At 37.7% G+C, this 23,700-nt stretch overlaps 1 protein-coding gene across 16 annotated transcripts in view; it reads left to right on the forward strand.

Annotated features, from left to right (window-relative positions):
* ADAM22 (ADAM metallopeptidase domain 22) overlaps positions 1 to 23,700 on the forward strand; it is a 242,406-nt gene that overhangs the window by 21,669 nt on the left and 197,037 nt on the right. For all 16 annotated transcript variants that reach the window (XM_042917060.1, XM_042917181.1, XM_042917077.1 and 13 more), the window contains exon 3: positions 18,836 to 18,912. In XM_042917060.1, coding sequence (XP_042772994.1) covers positions 18,836 to 18,912 — 77 coding nt within the window. The remainder of the gene's footprint in view (positions 1 to 18,835; positions 18,913 to 23,700) is intronic.

Here is a 23,700-nt window from a genome sequence, read left to right on the forward strand (position 1 = left end):
GTGATGAATCACTAAATTCTATTCCTGAAATAATTATTACATTATATGTTAACTAACTTGGACTTAAATTAAAAAAATAAAAATAATAAAAATACAATGCCTTTTGGAAAAAAAAAACTTTTAGTCATTCTCAGTTCTCTATTTTTCCTTTTATGTTCTGGCTCTTCACTCTTTATCATTCTGTTGTTTTGAATCCCATTATAAATAAGCTGTAATCATAAGTACCTTCGCTGAGCTTCTTGTTGAGATGACTCAACCCAGCGTTAGACATAGCCTTCAGCTTAATGGAAGAACTTTCCATTTTTTTTTTTTTTGCAGTGGATTTCCATATTTAATAAATATTTTAACACTTAATCAATCAACCATGTGTTTCTGAATTTCCAACAGTTTTCAACAAACATATTTCCAAAATCTGTGCTTTCAAAGTTAATTGTGTTATTTCTCTTTCTCAAGAAATAATTAGGTTAGAAGAAGTCCGTATGCTTTCATTTTAGTATCATATGCTCATTGCAGAAAGTGTTGAGGAGGAAAAGAACTCTAAGTGCAGATATTGTTGCTGTGTGGAGAGTGTTTGCAGACCATCCTGTCTCCATAGGGCAGGGGGGTCAGTTTCAGTTCTTATATCCCACTTGGTGAGAAAAACAGCTACACTTGTCTCTGCACCTTCTGGCCCTTGTGCAGTTGGGTATTTTAGTTATGTTCGAGCTATTAATCATGCCTTTTTATAGCTCCTGTTCTCTGCAGCGTGTTTTCACTAGAACTAGAGATTCTTGATTTCTCTTTTTATCATCCTATCTTTGAATAATGAGGGAGCAGAGAAGGTTGCAAATATTTAATAGGCTTTGATTCTTATTTCTTCTCTTATGAAGTTTGAACTTGACAACTTTGCAATTAAAATTTTTACATTACAAATTTTTTCAGATTAAGACTTAATAACTAGTGTGTTTGTGTGTGTGTGTGTGTGTGTGTGTGTATGTGTGTGTGAGTACGTAGGTGAGAGAGGAGGAGAGAGGAAGAGAGAGAGAGAGAGAGATGGAATTATTTCTTGTGGTTTGATTTGTGAAGTAACATTTTTAAAATTCACTCCACAAATATTTATTGAGGGCCTCTTATATGCAAGCACTATTCTGGGCCCTTTGGATCATAAGTGATTAAAAACAACCCTACATTTCTTTTTTCATGGCACTTATATTCTAGCAGATAGATAAAAACATAATCAATGGTAAGTTACATGGTGAGTACTATGGAAAAAGGAAAAAAAATGAGCATGGTAATGGAGATTGGGCATACAGGGGGGTGTGGATATCATAGGTTGTAATTTTTAATAGGGTGGTCCACCATGTCTCAGAGAGAAGATGACATTGGGAAAAACTGGAAGGAAGTTGAGAGTGAGCCAGGCATATATATCAGGAAGAGCATTCCAAGATGAAAGAACAGCCAGTACAATGACCCCAAGACTAGCGCGTGTCTGTAAAGTATGAGTAACAGGGCTATTACTCTAAAGATTTGTGTTGAGCGGTCTCATTGAAAACTGTACTGGGATAAATATTTGGAATTATCCATGTCTCTGGCAGTATTTTCAGTCTTATCTTGGGTTCTCAAAGGATTGCATTTTATCACCAAAGAAGACCATACAAATTTTCACTTTGGGGTTTGAATGTAATCCACCCCCCTCCATCTCCCCACAATATAATGCATTTGGATTCTTCTTTGCAAGGCAGTATCACTTCCATGTAGTTAAATGTACTTCTCTGTTATGTTTAGTACATGGATGGCTATGGTTTACTTTTGCGCAAGGTATTTTATTGTGTGTGGTTGGTAGATAGTGCTAGCCTGCTGTAGAGCTTACAAAGTGGCACATGATGTCTACTCTGCCTAAGAGATGAGAGGCATACTTCCAACCCATCTTTGAACATATCCTGCTTCACAAATGGAGAAAATGGGCCTAAATTGCATTAAGAGAGTTTTGTTAGCTATGTAAGAGGGAAAATAAGATGATTCAGCATTGGAACAGACCACAAATAGCGGTTGAGGAACTCTCTCAAGAACTTATAATAAAATAGGCTCAACAATCATTTTTTCATAATAGTTTTGAATGGATATTTGTTTCCTAACAGGTGAGAAATGAATCACATAAGTCATTGAGCTTCCCTAAAACTCAAAAGTTCCATCTTTCTCCCTCTGTCCTATAGATAATGTATATTTTAAGTCATGTAACCAAATGACTACCACCCTCATGAACAAATGTTAGTTGAATAAATTGGGCACAGAAATACAGATTAGTAATTTTAAGGACCATCAGTGGAAAGCACATGCTGGTAAGGGTTATACCCTTTTTAACAGTGATAAATGTTTGTAAATACTAGAGAACTAAAAGAAGCCAATAAAACAGTTTATACCAATGAAAGCAGCCTTCATTATGGTTATACTCCTGAGAACTCCTTCCCATTTTTGGATCATTACAATTTGCAAAATAATGTTTGTTTATGTTATTGTCAGGTAACAGTTGTCAGGTTTATTTTACATTCATAAGCGAGCACATCCTTTGTGCCAAGAAAGGTGCTAAGTGTTGGGAATACATAGGCACTTGGAATAGAGATGAAAATGCAGGGTGATGTAGCTGCAAGGCATGGACATCAAGAGACAGGGACGGAGGAATTGTCATCTGGACGTGACAGAGGGTAAGCAAGAACGATTCCGAGCCCTGGATGCAATACAAAATTCTGTTTGCACATATTCAGACTCTTGCTGCTTATGTGGTGCAGTCATAAGTAGCCCTGATAAAGCTAGAGTGTTCTGTGCACCTTACATATACTCAATCTTCCCAGCAGTCCTGAGGTTGGTACTGTTGTTCGCATTTACTAAGTGGAGAAATTGAGGCACACAGAGTTTAGATAACTTGCCCAAGATCATTAACTTGGGGGAAGAGGGGGGGAGGTGGAATTTGAAACAGTAAATTTGGCTCTAGAATCTAGAGTCTTAGCCAATACCCTCTGCAGCTTTTCATAAGAAACTGCTCACAGTTTTAAAACAGAGGGAAAGTCTTGAGGATGAAACAGTTTCATGCTGGATTATATTATTTTCTTACATAGTAGTTGAATGTCTTTGCAGACAGTTGAAATCTGTGGATGCAGACTGTGAGTTCCTCACTGTCTTCTCTGGTTCTCACGGCGTCCCTGTGCACACGGAAAGGGTTCAGGATGCAGAGGTGGTATGGAGGCGGTAGACGCGTGCAGGGAAGAGCAGAGAAGGACAAAGGGGATGGATCAGTGGCAGTTTGCTGAGGATGCTGATCTGGGGAACGTTTCATTCAGGAGTCCATGCCAGGAGGCAGCTTCCCAGAAACTCAGTGTGCATAGTTCAGACCCACTGCTCAGAAGTGAATAAATTCCTTTATGTTATCATTTAATAAATTAATTGAAAAGTGAAATCCATATTACTTCAAAGTATTCATTTGCTTCAGAGCAACAACCAGTAAAAAACTGTCACAAAATGGACTTTTCCTTTGTAAAATGGCTTTTTCCTTTGTAAAAGAGAATCAAGATGTCTTGTAGGAATCCTTTCTTCAACCCAGCATGTGAGATGCACAAAGCCCTCATTATGCTTTAATTTTCCTCCGGTAGAGGCAACAGCTAGAGAGTTTGTTCAGCTTTATATCAAAACACATGAGCAGCATAGAGACCTAGGTCATGTATAGAACATTAAAAACAGCCCAGTGTGTGCTCCTGGGTTGAGGCCAAGAGTTTACACAGAGGGAAGAAAAAAATGGCTCTCCTCTAGTTGGTGACTCCCAGGCTCCACCAACCCACCCTAATGAGGTCATGGCTGCTTGTGACTCTATTGGTTTATCCTTTCTGTGTCTTACATAGAGGTAGTCAAATTCTATCATGCCTTTGACCTGAAGTTGTGTCTAGCAAGAGCTGAGTGTATGCCAGTGAAGAAAACAGTGGTGAGACTAAGGATTTTCTTTCTTTTCTGGTTTAGACACAAATTCATAAAAAATTGGAAATCTCCAGTATTATGTTTCGGTTTTTTTTCTTCGTGTGTGAAGATGCATTTTAGGGCTAAGGGATACTCTACATTTGATTCTGACTTTATGTCATTAGACACTGTTTGTTAGCTTGTCCTAATCTAGAAGACCCTTTAGTGATGATCTATGTCCTATCTCCCTCTTTTAGGGGAGCAGTTGTTCCTTCTATTTGGGCTTTTCAGAGTCAGACTCATCAGCTTATAGAGTTGGCTTGTTGCAAGTAGTAATTATTTTCTAGGTTACAGTTGGTTACAAGATTTCCCTGCCATAACATATACACACATGCACAGAAACGTGTGCATGCAAGCATTATTTGGATGTACAGTGGATAATGTGACTTGATTTGTTGAGCTTTTCTGTCTGTCTTAATAACAGTATCTTTTAGAATTTCCTACTTTCAGAGATTATTTACAGTCAACGTATTTTTAAAAGGCATTTCACTTTTCTAGGGGAAGTTTTTCATGCTAAGTATTAGGTGACAAGAATGACCTATTTATTTCCAGGGCTAATAATGACTGGCTCCAATAAATAATAGAAGTGTAAGTAAAAGTAATTTCTAGGGGTACCTGGCTGGTTCAGTCAGTAGAGTGTGCAACTTTTGATCTCAGGGTTGTGAGTTCATGCCCTGTGTTGAGTATAGAGATTATTTAAAAATAAAATATTTTTAAAAAGGTGATTTCTAGAGTTTCTTTCATTACCCTTATAATAAGGGTACCCCTTTGATTTTTCCTTATAACATGTCTGAAAAATTGTACTTACTTAATTTATTTAGATTTAGATGCTTTTGAAGTTAGCATCCCAGCAAGATTATAGGCCAGATACATGTAATGCAGCACACATAACGGCAGTTTTCTTATTGTGTATTTGAGTTTTCTCTCAAATATGCGTCATCATGGATGGATTCTTTGCATTTTCCTTTAACCTAAAGGTACAGAGTTATCCTTCAAAGCAGTTTGGAGACACCAGCTAGTAGTATGTGGAAGCCCTTCAGTTTAAGAATTTGGAGGGAGGGGGGCAGATTCATGTCTTACTGAATCTCTCTAGCAGATTCTTGCTATATTCTAATGTATGCATGCATTGAAAGATTCCATGGTCTTGAGACATGGTTTCCTCAGAGATAGCTGGTAATGTTTTCTCTATTTCTCTCACACAATTTGACTTTGTTCCTTTCCTTCATAGTTCTGGTGAGTAAGATAACTAGTGTGTTCTTCATACCAATCTTCATTCTAGCTATTTGAGAAACCACCAAAAAATGAAATATTTTTGCAGGAATTCTTATCTCTGGAATTCTCTCATTTGGTGTCCTAATAAAGAAAGCCCTTGGTGGGTGACTGTTAAGTTACAGGTGAAAAAGCATCTTTTTTTTTTAATTGAAAATAATTTTTTATTGAGGTATAATTGACATACAATAGCCTATAAGTATCAGGTATACATCAGAGTGACCAATATTGAAAATTTTTTTTTAATTTTTTAATGTACTTATTTATTTATTTATTTATTTATTTTTTAAAATTTACATCCAAATTAGCATATAGTGAAACAATGATTTTAGGAGTAGATTCCTTAATGCCCCTTACCCATTTAGCCCATCCCCCCTCCCACAACCCCTCCAGCAACCCTCAGTTTGTTCTCCATATTTATGAGTCTCTTCTGTTTTGTCCCCTCCCTGTTTTTATATTATTTTTGTTTCCCTTCCCTTATGTTCATCTGTTTTGTCTCTTAACGTCCTCATATGGGTGAAGTCATATGATTGTCTTTCTCTAATTTCACTTAGCATAATACCCTCCGGTTCCATCCACGTAGTTGCAAATGGCAAGATTTCATTCTGTTTGATCGCTGAGTAATACTCCATTGTATATATATACCACATCTTCTTTATCCATTCATCCATCAATGGACATTTGGGCTCTTTCCATACTTTGGCTATTGTTGATAGTGCTGCTATAAACATGGGGGTGCATGTGTCCCTTCAAAACAGCATACCTATATCTTGTGGATAAATGCCTAGTAGTGCAATTGCTGGGTTGTGGGGTAGTTCTATTTTTAGTTTTTTGAGAAACCTGCATTCTGTTTTCCAGAGTGGCTGCACCAGCTTGCATTCCCAAGAACAATGCAAAAGAGATCCTCTTTCTCCTCATCCTTGCCAACATCTGTTGTTGCCTGAGTTGTTAATGTTAACCATTCTGACAGGTGTAAGGTGGTATCTCATTGTGGTTTTCATTTGTATTTCCCTGATGATGAGTGATGTTGAGCATTTTTTCATGTGTCATTTGGCCATCTGGATGTCTTCCTTGGAGATGTGTCTATTTATGTCTTTTGCCCATTTCCTCACTGGATTATTTGTTTTTGGGTATTGAGTTTGATAAGTTCTTTATAGATTTTGGATACTAATCTTTTATCTGATATGTCATTTGCAAATAGCTTCTCCTATTCTGTCAATTTCCTTTTAGTTTTGCTGTTTGTTTCCTTCACTGTGCAAAAGCTTTTTATTTTGATGAAGTCCCAGTAGTTCATTTTTGCTTTTGTTTCCCTTGCCTCTGGAGACCTATTGAGTAAGAAGTTGCTGCGGCCAAGATCAAAGAGGTTTTTGCCTGCTTTCTCTTCAAAGATTTTGATGGCTTCCTGTCTTACATTGAGGTCTTTCATCCATTTTGAGTTTATTTTTGTGTATGGTGTAAGAAAATGGTCCAAGTTCATTCTTCTGCATGTTCCTGTCCAGTTTTCCCAGCACCACTTGCTGAAGAGACTGTCTTTATTCCATTGGATATTCTTTTCTGCTTTGTCAAAGATTAGTTGGCCATACGTTTGTGGGTCCATTTCTGGGTTCTCTGTTCTGTTTCATTGATCTGAGTGTCTGTTCTTGTGCCAGTACCATACTGTCTTGATGTTTACAGCTTTGTAGTATAGCTTGAAGTCTGGGATTGTGATGCCTCCTGCTTTGGTTTTAGTTTTCAGGATCGCTTTGGCTATTCGGGGTCTTTTCTGGTTCCATACCAATTTTAGGGTTATTTGTTCTAACTCTGTGAAGAATGCTGGTGTTACTTTGATAGGGATTGCATTGAATATGTAGATTGCTTTGGGTAGTATTGACATTTTAAAAGTATTTGTTCTTCCTATCCAGGAGCATGGAATCTTTTTCCATTTTTTTTGTGTCTTCTTCAATTTCTTTCATAAGCTTTCTATAGTTTTCAGTGTGTAGATTTTTCACCTCTTTGGTTAGATTTATTCCTAGGTATTTTATGTTTTTGTGTGCAACTGTAAACGGGATCGATTTCTTGATTTCTCTTTCTGTCGCTTCATTGTTGGTGTATAGGAATGCAACTGATTTCTCTGCATTGATTTTATATCCTGCAACTTTGCTGAATTCATGAATCAATTCTAGCAGTATTTTGGTGGAATCCTTTGGGTTTTCCATATAGAGTATCATGTCATCTGTGAAGAGTGAAAGTTTGACCTCCTCCTGGCCGACTTGGATGCCTTTTATTTCTTTGTGTTGTCTGATTGCACGGGCTAAGACTTCCAGTACTATGTTGAATAACAGTGGCGAGAATGGACATCCTTGTCTTGTTCCTGACCTTAGGGAGAAAGCTCTCTGTTTTTCCTCATTGAGGATGATATTAGTGCTGGGCTGTTCATTTATGGCTTTTATGATCTTGAGGTATGCTCCTTCTATCACTACTTTCTTGAGGGTTTTTATCAAGAAAGGATGCTGTATTTTGTCAGATGCTTTCTCTGCATCTATTGAGAGGATCATACGGTTCTTGTCCTTTCTTTTATTGATGTGATGAATCACGTTAATTGTTTTGTGGATATTGAAACAGCCCTGTATCCCAGGTATAAATCCCGCTTGATCGTGGTGAGTAATTTTTTTAATGTATTGTTACATCCAGTTGGCTAATATCTTGTTGAGGATTTTTGCATCCATGTTCATCAGGGAAATTGGTCTATAGTTCTCCTTTTTAGTGGGGTCTCTGTCTGGTTTTGGAATCAGGGTAATGCTGGCTACATACAAAGAGTTTGGAAGTTTTCCTTCCATTTCTATTTTTTGGAACAGTTTCAAGAGAATAAGTGTTAAATCTTCCTTAAATGTTTTGTAGAACCCCTGGAAAGCCATCTGGCCCTGGACTCTTGTTTTTTGGCAGATTTTTGATTACTAATTCGATTTCTTTATTCGTTATGGGTCTGTTCAAATTTTCTATTTCTTCCTGTTTCAGTTTTGGTAGTGTGTATGTTTCTAGGAATTTGTCCATTTCTTCAAGATTACCCATTTTATTGGCATATAGTTGCTCATAATATTCTCTTATTATTGTTTTTATTTCTGTTGTGTTGGTTGTGATCTCTCCTCTTTCATTCTTGATTTTACTTATTTGGGTCCTTTCCTTTGTCTTTTTGCTCAAACTGGCTAGTGGTTTATCACTTTTGTTAATATTGTCAAAGAACCAGCTTCTGGTTTCATTGATCTGTTCTACTGTTTTTTGGTTTCGATAGCATTCATTTCTGCTCTAATCTTTATTATTTCCTGTCTTCTGCTGGTTTTAGGTTTTATTTGCTGTTCCTTTTCCAGCTCCTTAAGGTGTAAGGTTAGGTTGTGTATCTGAGATATTTCTGCCTTCTTTAGGAAGGCCTGGATTGCTATATACTTTCCTCTTATGACTGCATTTGCTGTGTTCCAGAGGTTTTGGGTTGTGGTGTTATCATTTTCATTGACTTCCATATACTTTTTAGTTTCCCCTTTAACTGCTTGGTTAGCCCATTCATTGTTTAGTAGGATGTTCTTCAGTCTCCAAGTGTTTGTTACCTTTCCAAATTTTTTCTTGTGGTTGATTTCGAGTTTCATAGCGTTGTGGTCTGAAAATATGCACGGTATGATCTTGATCTTTTTGTACTTACTTAGGGCTGATTTATGTCCCAGTATATGGTCTATTCTGGAGAACGTTCCATGTGGACTGGAGAAGAATGTATATTCTGCTACTTTAGGATGAAATGTTCTGAATATATCTGTTAAGTCCATCTGGTCCAGTGTGTCATTTAAAGCCATTGTTTTCTTGTTGATTTTTTGATTAGATTATCTGTCCATTGCTGTGAGTGGGGTGTTGAAGTCTCCTATTATGGTATTACTATTGATGAGTTAGTTTCCTTATGTTTGTGATTAATTGATTTATATATTTTGGTGCTCTCACATTTGGTGCATAAATGTTTACAATTGTTAGGTCTTCTTGGTCTATAGACCCATTGATTGTGATATAATGCCCTTCTGCATCTCTTGATACAGTGTTTATTTTAAAGTCTAGATTGTCTGATATAAGTATAGCTACTCCAGCTTTCTTTTGTTGACCATTAGCATGATAGATGGTTCTCCATCCCATTATTTTCAATCTGAAGGTGTCTTTAGGTCTAAAGTGGGTCTCTTGTAAACAGCATATAGATGGATCTTGTTTTCTTATCCATTCTGTTACCCTTTTGATTGGAGCATTGAGTCCATTGACGTTTAGAGCGAGCACTGAAAGATAAGAATTTATTGCCATTATGATGCTTGTAGAGTTGGAGTTTCTGGTGATGTTCTCTGGTCCTTTCTAATCTTTTGTCGATTTTGGTATTTATTTATTTATTTATATATATTTGCATCTTTTCTCCCTTAGAAAGTCCCCCTTAAAATTTCTTACAGGGCTGGTTTAGTGGTCACGAGCTCCTTTAATTTTTGTTTGTCTGGGAAACTTTTTATCTCTCCTTCTATTTTGAATGACAGCATTGCTGGATAAAGAATTCTTGGTTGCATATTTTTCTGATTCAGCACACTGAATATATCCCGCCACTCCTTTCTGGCCTGCCAAGTTTCTGTGGAAAAAAAAAAAAGCATCTTTCTAATATGTTTGTCATTAGAGACTTACTGTCTTTTTTTTTTTTTTTCCTCTAAAGCAGGAGCTTTGTTCTTGTGATATTTTACTTGATTATTTCTTCACTATGTTCTTGGAAAACTTTTGGACAGTTGAGATATGTTGGCAAATGAGGAATCTGGTCCTTTTAAAGTTTAGTATATGTATGTATAAGTTTATGTTTTTATGTTTTCGTGTGAGCAGAAAGCCCTCTGGAGTTATGTTTAGTTACAGTCTTTAGTTCTAGGAGAGAAAAACCCTTTTTATCCCATGAGAATTTGTTTCTCAAAGGAAATGTTATGGAATTCTTATGTTCCGGGTATTCATCATGGGATTTTGTTCAGTGTTACTTCTGATTCTGCTTTCTTTGGACACTTGGAGCTGGCCTTTTAGTGGAAATGAGACATAACTCTCAGACATCTCTAATGTCTTTGTAAAGAAGATGAAATTAAGCAAGCAAGCAGACAAAAGTCCATTGACATACCAGAACTGAGTGAAGTGAATCTTGATGTGATGAATTCACCATCCTTAAGTTTATTCTTTGGACTTGGCCTTTTTCCGATGTTGCCTCCAGGAGAGAGTGTGACCCAGCTGGCAGACACAACCCTTCTCTCTAAGGCTGCTTTTCAAATGATCTGATTTAGAGCTGAACTCACTACTTACTCATTTGATAACATCATAGCTTAACTACCTACTCATTTTCCCTCCTCTGCTTTTTTTTTTCACCTGTCTTTTGTTTAGCTTTCAGTAGTTAGATTATTCTTTGTAACCAGCTTTTATATACTTTGTCCATAAGCAAAAATTTTAAAGCATTTTTCTCACAGCATTCTATAATTAATACCCTTTCACATTTAGGGAGAAGCAAGATGAAGTATAGAAAGTTTTCATAACTCTACTCTTAAATCAAATATCAAGTCACTAGTGGGGCCTGGAAGCCCTGTCATCTTTCTCCCAAGCCTTTTTCATTCAGGAAGAGTATCCATTTTTCAAGACTGATTCGTCTTTTGTCTGCTCATTTTGTCTGCTGATTTTGTTGCATCCAAACATTGGGGTTTCTTGCACTCAGATTTAATTACAGCTCAATATGACTACGTATTATATTGTTCTCTGGCTACTAAAGATCTTAAAGATCTGCTTTGACTTCAAAATTATACGAATAAGCGTCTCTTGTTCAGACCTTAAATGAATGCCTAGTAATGGGCAGTTAATGGCCAAAATGATGGAGAGACTGATGTATCAGAAGATAGCTGGAGCATAAATAGGTAATGAGGCTGCCTGACTTCCTGAATGGAGATGGGAAAATCGAGCTGGTGTCTGTGTCAGCATAGTCTCTGTGCTTCCAGTTTATCGGAGCAGAGGGGCTACTGGAGACAAGGGCCCGTGGCTGCCAGGGAATCACAGACTTTAGGGTGTTCAGTGCCACCAGAACTGGACACTTCAGCAAGGTAAATTCAGAGAATGCCTCTCAAAAACTCATCTAAAGAAAGCCTTGTTTCTAAAGTTTGTGTGTGTGTGTGTGTGTGTGTGTGTGTGTGTGTGTGTGGTATATACGGCTTCACCTAGAGGTACTCTAGGTGCAGAGATTTCTATGGCATCATATCTATCCTTGGGTCATCCATCTCAAAACAAGGGTATGTCACATCAATTGAACATATTTACATTGATTGTAAAAATTTTCACGTCAAATAAAGTCAGTGCAAGGACAGGCATTTCATTTGGAGAGCAAGTTCATCTGGAGGGCAAGATCATGGGAATTGGCTACACTTTAGGCTTACTCATGTTATTTTCTCACAGAATTCTACTTCATAAAATTATTTCCATATCTTAACTAACTAGCCAGGGGAAAACTATCTTGTTCATGTGGCCACAACAAATTGTAGAATGAAGAATCTTAAGGTTACTAGATGTGTCTCTTTGAGCTGTTTTGTCCAAAGTCCATGCAAGGCAATGGAGTAACTACAGTGAAATGATGGTCATTTTTCAATTGGCCTTTTCTGTTGTAGAAAAAAAGGGATAATATATGCAAGTGATTATTGGTATTTTGTTTTTTACTGAGCTCAAGGTGTATTAGATGCCAGGAATTACACTTGCATTTTTTTAAAAACTCAGTTGAAGCAATCAAATGGCAAAGAAGTATGTAGGATGCAGAAAAGCCAGAGATTCTGTTACTTGCATTAAAGACTTCTTTTTAATAATGTTCATTACTTTCACAGTTATTGTGCTGCACAATGCCATTTGATTGGGAATATTCCCACCCATTGGTATTCATTGATTCATTCAAGTTGGGCTTAATTAAACACCCAGACTACCTTGTCTTTCTCTTTGTGTCAGAGTTCCAATTCTACCATGAAAGTTTTAGCGTCAACTTAGCTTTCAAAAAGGGTTATGAATAAAGCAGTCTTCAAAAGTTCCTTTGTATTTATTTGATCTTTGGGTTATATAGGTTGGCCCTGGTTCATTGGCTCCAGGAGATATCAGGAGAAAAAGGCTGCCGAGAGGCAAAATGCACAGGAGCATGGGGCTATGTTAACTTCATATTTAAATTTCAGCTCTTAGCCATGAATAATAAATAGGCCTCAATCTGGAAATTTATATCAGGTTCTTCTGGTCCTAAAATTCTGTGATTCATTTTTGAAATTTGAAATTAAAATTATCCTTATGTAATTTTATTGATTTATGAAGTTTTCTTGCCATCTGGATAGTTATTTTATATCTTTGCATGTTTTCCCCTTAATCTTTTGTTTCACAGCTTCTATAAATGTCCGCCTCACTGCTTCTCTCAGTCCCGAAAACACACACATACGCTCACACAATTTACCATACCTATGTAATTTTTTTTTCCTTAAGAGATACCTACTTTAAACTAATTCTTAATTTCTTAGGTTGTAATCAAATTGGCCTCAGAACATGTGCTCTGTGTCAGATGTGGTAACATTATTGACTGTTCTGATGAAAAAGTTCTAAACACTGCTTTTCATTATTTAAGTTTTCTTTTCATATATATTAAAAAAGCTCATTAGAGCATTTTAATGGCTCTAAAAATGCTCCTTTTTTATTTAAAAAAATTTTTAACATTTATTTATTGAGAGACTCAGAGAGACAGAACATGAGCATGGGAGGGGCAGAGAGAGGAGGAGACACAGAATACGAAGGAGGCTCCAGGCTCCGAGCTGTCAGCACAGAGCCTGACACGGGGCTCAAACCCACGAACCGTGAAATCATGACCTGAGCTGAAGTTGGATGCTTAACTGACTGAGCCACTCAGGTGCCCCTGATGTTTATTTATCTTTGAAAGAGAGAAACAGAAAGACAGAGTGCAAGCAGGGGAGGGGCAGAGAGAGAGGGAGACACAGAATGCGAATCAGGCTCCGGGCTGTGAGCCGTCAGCACAGAGCCTGACGCGGGGCTTGAACTCACAAACCGCAAGATCATGACCCGAGTTGAAGTCAGACGCTTAACCAACTGAGCTACTCAAGCACCCCAAAATGCTCTTTTTTTAAATAATTACTCATATGGGGCGCCTGGGTGGCTCAGTTGGTTAAGCGTCCGACTTTGGCTCAGGTCATGATCTCACGGTCCGTGAGTTCAAGCCCCGCGTTGGGCTCTGGGCTGATGGCTCAGAGCCTGGAGCCTGTTTCGGATTCTGTGTCTCCCTCTCTCTCTGACCCTCCCCCATTCATGCTCTGTCTCTCTCTGTCTCAAAAATAAATAAACATTAAAAAAAATTAAAAAAAAAATGATTACTCATATGAACCCAGTAAAACCTGCGAGCACCTCCAAGCTGCAGAATGGAAGCCAGGATGAAGTGTGATGGGAATGGTCTCTGCCGCCAAGTAGCGTGACATTGCAAATGACCTTTGCCCACACTGGCCTCACTTTCCTTGTTTGTAAAATAAGGGTGTTGTATTATATGAGCTTTAAGGGTTTTCTCCATATTATTCTATGATACTGAAGTGTTTGATTAATAGTTTTTAAAATCACAAATCATTCTTATGTAGTAATTTGAAAGAAGGCATTTCTGCAAAATTACATTTTAAAAACATCCCTGAGAGCCAGGAGCACCTGGGTGGGTCAATTGGTTGAGTGTCTGACTCTTGATTTCGGCCAGGGTGTGATCTCACGGTTCATGGGTTTGAGCCCCGCATCGGGGTCTGCGCTGAGAGTGGAGCCTGCTTGGGATTCTCTCTCCACCCTCTCTCTCTGCCCCTCTCTCACTCACAGGCACTCTTTCTCTCTCTGAAAATCAATAAATAAACTTAAAAAATATCTCTGGGAGCAATTACTACCTTTTACATTCAAATTAAACTTAATAAATATTAGAAATTTTCTTTGACAATGTGCGTTAGGAATTACCCAACCCGCTCCTGAAAAAAAAAGGGAAAATCCTGATATTGTATGGGTTCTCTTGTTTCAAACATTTTCTTTTTCTTTGAACTAAAAAGGCAGGGTCTAAGATTAACTTTCTGAGACCCACTCTGTCTCACTTTGATGGTGTTGGCTAAGAAGCTGCATTGTTAATATAGCATGAAGTCAGTGTAATTCTACTTAATTTATTATTTCTCCAAGATAACCTAAAGACATAAACATGTTTCTTTTCTTTGGCCTGGTTTTTAAACAAACATGGAGAAGGCAGGTTCCTGAATGATAGAAGGTCACAGAGAATACAGGGACAACATTTACTGTCGTGGTCACCACTGCAAGTTGGGTTTGGTTGGGAAAGTCTGATGTTTGGAGTTTGATCCTTATGCCTTCATGGGTATCAGTGCTTCCAATGTGAGTGCCATGGAGGAGAGTGACATGGAACCATTGGTGAAATCAACTCTTTATTGAACCCCTTTTCTAAATGTTCAGGCACATTGCCATTGAATGCTGTATTGGTTTCGTATTGCCGCTGTTACAGCATTACCACACATTACATTACCACAAAATTAATATAACAAAACAGCAAAAATTAATTTTCTTAAGTTCTAGAGATGAGAAGCCTGGAATGGGTCTTACAAAGCGAAGGTGCAGGTGTTGGCAGGAGTATGTTCCTTCTGGAGGCACTAGGGGAGAAATGTTTCTTGCTTTTTCCAATTTCTAGGGGCTTCCAATGTTCATTGGCACGTGGCTTTTGCCTCACCTTATTCTCATCTCTGTTTCCATGATCACATCTCCTTCTCTGACTCTGACCCTTCTAAGACTCTGGTTTTATAAATACCCTTGTGATTAGATTGGGCCCACCTGGATAATCCAGGCTAGTCTATCCATCTCAGGATCCTTAAATTAAGCACATATGCAAGCTCCCTTTTTCCATGTATGGTAGTATGTTCATGGGTTCCGGGAGCTAGAGTTTGGGCCTCTTTAGGGCCATTATTCTATCTGCTATAGATTCCTTTTAGTCACTTATGTGTCTCCCAGGTGCCACCTCCTCAGAGAGGCTTCCAGGACCACCTAGAATCTCATCTATTCTGGTCACCTGTTTACCTTGTTTTATTAAATCTGGGAATAGTGTATTTATTTTCCAATTTTATTTTTTATTGTTAATTTTCTGTCATTTTATTTGTCACTTTCTCCTTCCACTTGAAAACAAGCTCCAGTAACAGAGAAACATGGTCAGTTTTCTTCACTACCTTGTCTACCAGATCAAAATAGTTCCTAACGCTTGGTAGATTCTCAGAATATGTTTGTTGAATGAATCAATCTGTATACAGTCTAAGGAAGCCTGCCTTGCATTACAACAATAGTAATATATACTTGTTCCTATTACTATCAATAATGCAATTTTTTCTTTTTACTAAATAGCAGTTAAACATGCTGTCAATAGATTTTCTTTTGAATTTAAGTAATGTGTTTCTCTTTGGGACATGTATGAGATCAATAAAGATACCAGATATAAACTGAAGCTACAGGAAAAACAAAACATAGGGACTAGATGAAATTAATATAAACAGTGAGTATCTTGCTAAGAAAGAATGGTTATATTATCTTGATCCCTACAATGAATCATGATGCCATGATGAATAACATGGGGCCTCTTCCCTGTTGACAACAGTAAATGCCAAGAAAGAATGGAGGGAAGAGGGAAGAGAGGTTTTAATTGAGACATCAATTCTGGTAAGCTGAGCTTTCCTCAGCCTGTTCCAAAACACGGTTGTTAGCACTTCAGGAAACTCTGAAAGCTTTTAGACAAAAGGAAAGACATTAATGGCATTAAGAACAACCTTGATGGAAGGAGTGTGTTTCTATAAGCAGGTAATTTATAGCTGTTAAATTTTTGCTCATTTTTGTATCCAGGTGACTCATAAACCCTCAAATGAGTTAGTCAGGAAATACTTACTGAGTACCCCATGCTGGTCAGTACTGAGGCCCTCATATCAAATTGAACAGTATTGAGGAGGAGAAGAGGAGGAGGCTTGGAAGGGTTGGGAAGACTTCATAGAAGAGGAGTGTTTAGGCTAAACTGTGTTTCCTCCAAAATTCATATGTTGAAGCTCTCACCCCTGCTATGACTGTATTTGGAGATGAGGTATTTAAAGAGGTAATTAAGACTAAATGAGGTCATTTGGGTGGGCCCTAAATACAGGATGACTGATGTCCTTACAAGAAGAGAGAGAGGGGGGCACCTGGGTGGCTCAGTTGGTTGAGTGTCCATATCTTGATTTCAGCTCAGGTCATGATCCCAGGGCTGTAGGATGGAGCCCTGCATCAGGCTCCATGCACAGCATGGAGTGAGATTCTCCCTCCCTCCCTCCCTCTCCCTTTGCGCCTTTCCCCTGCTCGTGCTCTCTTTCCCTTTCTTTCTCTCTCTCTCTCTCTCAAATAAAAAAAAGAAGAGATAGAGAGACACCAGGCATGCACACATACAGAGTAAAGGCCATGTGAGGATCCAGTGAAAAGCCAAGGAGAGAGGTCTCAGGAGAAACCAAATCTGCCTATACCTTGATCTTGTAGTTCCAGCCTCCAGAACTTTGAGAAAGTAAATTTTTGTTGTTTAAGCCACCTAGTCTGTGGCACTTTGTTATGACAGCCCTCAGGGATTGATACAAGGAGGAGTTTGATCTACATCTTGAAAGATGGATAGGGCCATTTCTGGGAAATGGCCTTGGTGAAGATCACTCAGTATCCAAGGGTCTGGTTCATCATGGCACTTTGCAGAAGTGATGAATGAAAGCCACAAAAAAAGTTGGAATGCACACAGCTTGTTGAATTAAAGAGAAGAGAGAATTGCGCATGAATAGAGTACAGGTGGGTCCTTGGGGACTTGTGTGGCATTGTCTGGGAGGTGGGGAGGAGACTGTGGAAGATCTTGATATCCAGGGGGAGAAAGTTTGTATTTGATACAGTAGAAAATCTGGGGCTTACCAAAAGTCAATTTTAGATCAGGGAGAATATGATCTATGGTAGATATGGAAATGAAGAGTAAGGTGTGTCTTCAGGAATTACAAGAAGAAAAAAAAAAGCCAGAGTTTGGTGATAGATAGCCTGGGTTTTAACTGGGAAGAGCCAGCAGTTAAAAATGAATGGTAATGAGGTAATGAGGCTGAGAGGTATTCAAATAGTTGTTCTTTCTTGGGGTTTCATGGGGATTGGAATGTGTTAGCAACTGACTAACTGGAATGCCCTACTCCCACTTCTTTCAAATACTTGAAAATAGAAGGATTACCCTTTCTTTCCATAAAGCTTTATTATTATCAATTAAGCTTTCTCCTTTCACCTACAACCAGAAGCTTACTATGTGTGAAGATCCCAGGGATGATTGAGGTGCCCTTTATGCCCCACAGAATCCTAGGATAGTTCTTTTTTTAAGATGTGCTCGTTCTCCGAGAACAGTAACACCATCTGCCTCACGTACCACATAAATACAGTTGCTCAGATGGTTCTTATCTATAAAATCGCGTTTGTTTTATTTTCACTGTTGGAATTATATGTGTTTATTTTAGAAATTTTGGATACCAGACAGACATAAACAAAAAATTAAAATAATTCATAGTCCTGCTTAGCTATAGCTACAGTTAATATTTGGGGAATCAAATGGAATAGTTTTGATTACTTCAGTTAATGCATATGATTATTGAATATGTTAATATTAGTGTTATTGGTAACATTACATTTTTTTTTAAGTTTAGAGTCCGTTGTGATTTTCTCTGGGAGTTCCTAGAATAGCATAGAAAATAGTGACTTTTTTTTTTCCAAACAAATTTTCGTAGGTGCTATTTGCAGTAGATAGTAGAGGTTCAGTTTTGCTTTTAGGAAGATGTGGAAACCTCTCTGAAATAATGTTTGGTAAATTAGAACTGACTTATTATTTTTAAAGTGTGTGTTTCATTTAGGATGAAGAAGGTTTTTAAGAGATTCAGATATCTTCCTTGTAAATAGCTCATATTCACTGTATTATTTTACTCTTGAACATATTTTTCCTATCTTTTTTTTAATGTTTACTTATTTTTGACAGAAAAAGAGAAAGAGCGGGAGAGAGAGAGCACGCATGGGTGCAGAGAGGGAGGGAGGCAGAATCTGAAGCAATGTGGGGCTAGAATGAACCTGCCAGATCATGACCTCAGCTGAAGTCACACTTAACCGACTGAGTCACCCACGCACCCCCCATATCTCTTTTTTAACATACAAAGTTTAATTTTAGAGGAGCCAGTCATTTAATACAGAATAAAATGAATGAAGTGCAGTCTTCTTGGAAATGAAATGGTTAGCCACTTGAGATAAACCAGAAAGGTAGGGCGCTTGCCCTCTAGGGTTAGGTGGTATTTTACTTCAGACTGGTGAATGTTTGGCTTCTAAGAAGGTGCAGATTTTATGTTTTTTTCATTTCATGTCCGCGTTGAATTGGCTTTCTAATTTATGATGTTATAAACCTTTTTGAATCATCATAAGAAATGCTTATTGTCCAATTGCCGTGGCTAAATAATAAATACCTTTTATCTTTTTGATATTGCAGTTGACTCATGTTGACCAGGCAAGCTTCCAGGTTGATGCCTTTGGAACATCCTTTATTCTCGATGTCGTGCTAAACCAGTAAGTCTTTGTTGAGCTGTTCTCACTTTTGTCAGATATACATTCAAACCACTTTTATAACTTTTGTAAAGTTTTGTTTTCTTACTGTATTTTACTTCATCTTCCCATGTCAGTTAAATACTACATTTAAAACTTGTCTATTGACTGTAAGTTATAAAGTCTGACAAATGACAGGAAATGGATATTCATTTAAAATTGAACAGCTGTAACAGATTTGAGAAGGTAAAGTGGAGGGCAGGACTTACTCTAATATTTTGCGTAAGAGTATATGTGACCTAAGTTCCTATGAATGGCAGTAAATTGTGAAAATAATATTAAGGATATTAACACATCTTCTTTAAGAACAGCAGAAAAGAGTTACTTTTTTTGCTCAGTGATTCAAAGGACTGGCTGCATGATGTGCGACTCCTAATAATGGCATTAGATGCTTTGATTTGGGAGTCCATTTCTGTGAGATGTAGGGTACTGCTATTATTCTGTAAATATGATATAATTTTGGAAATTCTGTTTTTTAGTTTTATTAGCCACATTTGAAGTGTTCAATAGCCATCCATGCCTAGTGGTTACCTTATTGGACAAGGCAGAACATTTCCATCACGGCAAACGGTTCTGTTGAGCATTGCTGGTTTAGATTTCTTTTGGGGAATGGGCACTATGTATAACTGTTAGATTCTTGAGCTAGATCAGTCAGTATTCAGGAGGAGAATTCATGTCTTCCTTTTAGATTCCAGGCCATGTCCAATGGATTAACTTAATAATTAGTCTTACTAGGATCCTGGTTTTTATGGAATTTATTGCAACGTCATAAATTTTGATAATATCATTTGTGTTATATTAATGTTTAAGCCGTGTATTAGGTTTTTTTTTTTTTTTTTTTTTTTTTTTTTTTTAGAGAGAGAGAAAGAGAGAACAAGCAGGGGAGAGGCAGAGAGAGAGAGGGAGAGAGATAATCCTAAGTAGGCTCCACACTGTTAGCTCAGACCCCAAACTCTGGGCTCTATCCCACGACACTGGGAGATCATGATCTAAGCCTAAACCAAGAGTCAGATGCTTAACTGACTGAGCCATCCAGGAGCCCCTAGTTTATTTTTTAATTAGGCTGTCTCATAGCTACCTCTTGTAAGTTTTTCTCCTCTCTCCCCACATTTTTGTAGTTCACAAACAAATCTGAAAAGCATTGTGTTAGATTGACTATTTGGGTGATCCATTAATGGGAGTTGTTTGTTCTTTGATCATGTACATTTTAAAAATGTAACATAAATTTTTAAAAATGTGACATAAACTATATTTCTACTGTGCTCATTAAAATACAGTTTATTGCTTGTTTTTAAAATCAGTGGCTTAGAACATATATAATTAAAGCCTTTCTACCACACTTTATACCAGGTATTTAACCTAGTTTCATGGAGCATAAGACTCTGTTAATATGATTTGTATCTTATATTCCTGCTTGATGTAAATGCCCTAAAATATACATTTTTAAGTTACTTACTGTGTTTTTTCGGCAACTTTCATATTCTAAAGTTTTTAAAAACTCAGTGTAAAGGAATGCATGCTCCTTAAAAGAATAATGATAAAGTAGCAAAAACAGTGTCATATAAGTGTACCACTTGGAAATGGATTGCCCCATTTTATTTAAAAAAAATTTTTTTTAATGTTTATTTACTTTTGAGAGAGAGAGAGACAGAGCACGAGTGGGGGAGGGGCTATTTACTTTGGAGAGAGAGAGAGAGAGCGCGCACGCGCACACACGTACGCACGAGTGGGGGAGGGGCAGAGAGAGAGAGGGAGACCCAGAATCCGAAGCAGGCTCCAGGCTCTGAGCTGTCAGCACAGAGCCTGACACGGGGCTCGAACTCACAAACCATGAGATCGTGACCTGAACCGAAGCCGGACGCTCAACCAACTGAACCACCCAGGCGCCCCTGCCCAATTTTAAATTGTAACCCTCTCTGCTCTCACTCTTTTATCGAGCCTACTACCTGTTCTTCTCCCCTGCTTCATTTTTATTTTAATTTCATTTAATTTTGTTTTGTTTTATTTTATTTTAATGTTTATTTTTGAGAGAGAGAGAGAGAGAGAGAACGAGTAGAGGAGGAGCAGAGAGAGAGGGAGACACAGAATTTGAAGCAGGTTCCAGGCTCTAAGCTGTCAGTACAGAGTCTGACACGAGGCTTGAACCCATGAACCATGAAATCATGACCTGAAGTTGGATACTTAACTGACTGAGCCACTCAAGCACTGCTCCCCTGCTTCATTTTTTAAAACATAATATTCATCACCATTTAGTATATAGGTTGAATCACATGATATCATCATTTTTGCACATCAAACAGTGTAGCCACACCAGCATTGTCATATGGTGAATTAATATTCTGTATTTTAATTACTTACTTTATTGTCTTTTTCCTCTCACTAGAGTATAAGCACCTTGAGGGCAGGAATTTTCTTTCCTTCCTTGGTGTTTCCTTAGCACAGAATGGTTACTAAATTCCAGACTGGGAAGCTATATAGACTTAGAAGCCAGACATTGGAATTCCCTGGAATTTGCAGGACACAGGGAAGACCAGATAAAGGATGGAGGCTATCAACTGGGGAGAAGGCAAACAGCAAAAAAGATCCAGAGATTAAGTGTTTGGGACTAGCTCCCAAAAGCTGAGCATCTGTATATAGGTGTGATTTGGAAAGTCAGATTCCTACGTTTCTGTTTCAATGACTCTTTCCTATCCCTCCTTTATTTTTAAATTTTATTAAATTTATTTTATTAAAAATTTTTTTTAAATGTTCATTTATTTTTGAGACAGAGAGAGAGCATGAGCGGATAGAGAGAGAGAGAGAGGGAGACACAATCTGGAGCAGGCTACAGGCTCCGAGCTGTCAGCACAGAGCCCAATGTGGGGCTCGAACTCACGAGCTGTGAGATCATGACCTGAGCCAAAGTTGGACACCCAACCAACTGAAACACCCAGGCGCCCCTATTTAACTTTTTTTAACATAAGAAAAATTTAATAGCATAAGTTGAGGGAGTGACATAGACGTGGAAATTCCCTCACATTCCTCCTTTAAATCACTATTCCTGTGGATAGCCCAGCCTCAGTTTCTGGTTCCTGACAGTTGTAAAGCCTTGATTATCAGTTCTCAAAGAAATGATATTTTTTCCTGTCCATTCTGCCCTAAACTACCTCACTTCCTTTGGAGAAATCTCAGCCCCAAAACATTCTGTTCCTAAAGGCGAAACACACATGGCCATACTTATCAGAGCATGAATACTTTGGAATACTAAGGGTAAAGCAGAATTTCTTTGGAGATACTGGCAAGAATCTCCATTGGGCATTTTTCCTCTTATTGCAATGGAAATTTAAAATTGCAAGAAGTACAAAGTATAAGATAATAACATAAATGGAGGTTCCTGGGCTGAGGAATATGTGAAGTCCTTTTTTTTTTTTTGTTCTGGGATCTATATTACATATGGGTTGCACAAAGCTGATTTCTTTACGCTATAAGAGCCAGGATGATTTGATACAAAGTTTTTTTTTTCTTATTTTTATGAAGAATGTTTTTAATTCATGGTTTCAGTTTATATATTGCCTTGTGGTTGTGTTGATTAAGGAGCAGGAAGGTGAAAAATTGAATATGCTCTTCAAAAATTATTTTTCTTATGAGGCAATTCTAGGGTTGTGGAACCGGTGGAGTTTTTTTGTTTATTTGTTTTAAACTGGAGGCAAATTAAATAAGTCTCTGTGTAGCTGGATTCCAGTTGCAGATTAGATCCAATAATACATATTTTTAGATTGGAGTGGAAGGAAAAGTATCATTACATAATATTCCTTCTGACTGTTCAGTAAACAGAATTATCTATAACAAAATTATGCAAGAGTTCAACCTTTAAGTTGTAATTTCTACAAAAGACAGATAAGGAATATGGAATATGGTTAAAAATGAAAAGCACAGCCAGTTCCTGTTTTGTCGAGCAATTTTTAGTTCTTTCATGGGGTCACACAGTTGTGAAATTTCACTCTTTAGGACAGATCAATTAAAAAAAAAAGCCCAAACCTATGGTCTAGCCTGGTCAAACTGGTCCTGAGGCCACATTGGACCTTTCCAGAGATCAGTGACTGGTGAAACATTTCTGGGAAAGAAGAAGACTCAATGAAGATATTTTATACCGCATATGTAATACTGTATATACATATGTGTGTGTGTGTGTGTGTGTGTATACACACACACACACACACACTATATAAAATAGTACATAATATATATTACATATGTGTTATTGGAGCAATTCATTCAAGCCAGGTCTTTTCCTATAAGTCTCTCTCCTGTTCTTCAAAAAGTGAATGATTAAACTGCCCAAAGCCTTGCACAAATTTTGAAAAAATTTCTTTTCCATATTCCTTGATCCTTTTACAACAGGTGTCCTGACAACACAAATCACACATGTGTAGGCACACCCACACCTGCACCCATACACACCCACATACCCATCCCTACACACCCCACAAAGAAGCAAATACTCCACATGGATATGGTTAGTTGTTTTATGATGTGAAACATATAATTAGGAAGAGAACCTATCTTTTATAGCCTGTTTTTGGAAGGGGATTCTGTGGTACAGTTCACAGATTTCAGATGATCCTGTTCCTAAGTTTTGACTATATTTTACATATTCTCTCATTTTTAAAATTCTGATAACAACAAAAATATTTTCTATAACTGAAGATCCTTTTATCAGTGGCATTTTTCCCTATGTGACAGGAGGGAGGTGGGGAGCTGTCAGCAGATGGG

This window comes from Panthera leo, chromosome A2 (assembly GCF_018350215.1).
Source record: "Panthera leo isolate Ple1 chromosome A2, P.leo_Ple1_pat1.1, whole genome shotgun sequence".
Lineage (NCBI taxonomy): Eukaryota > Metazoa > Chordata > Mammalia > Carnivora > Felidae > Panthera > Panthera leo.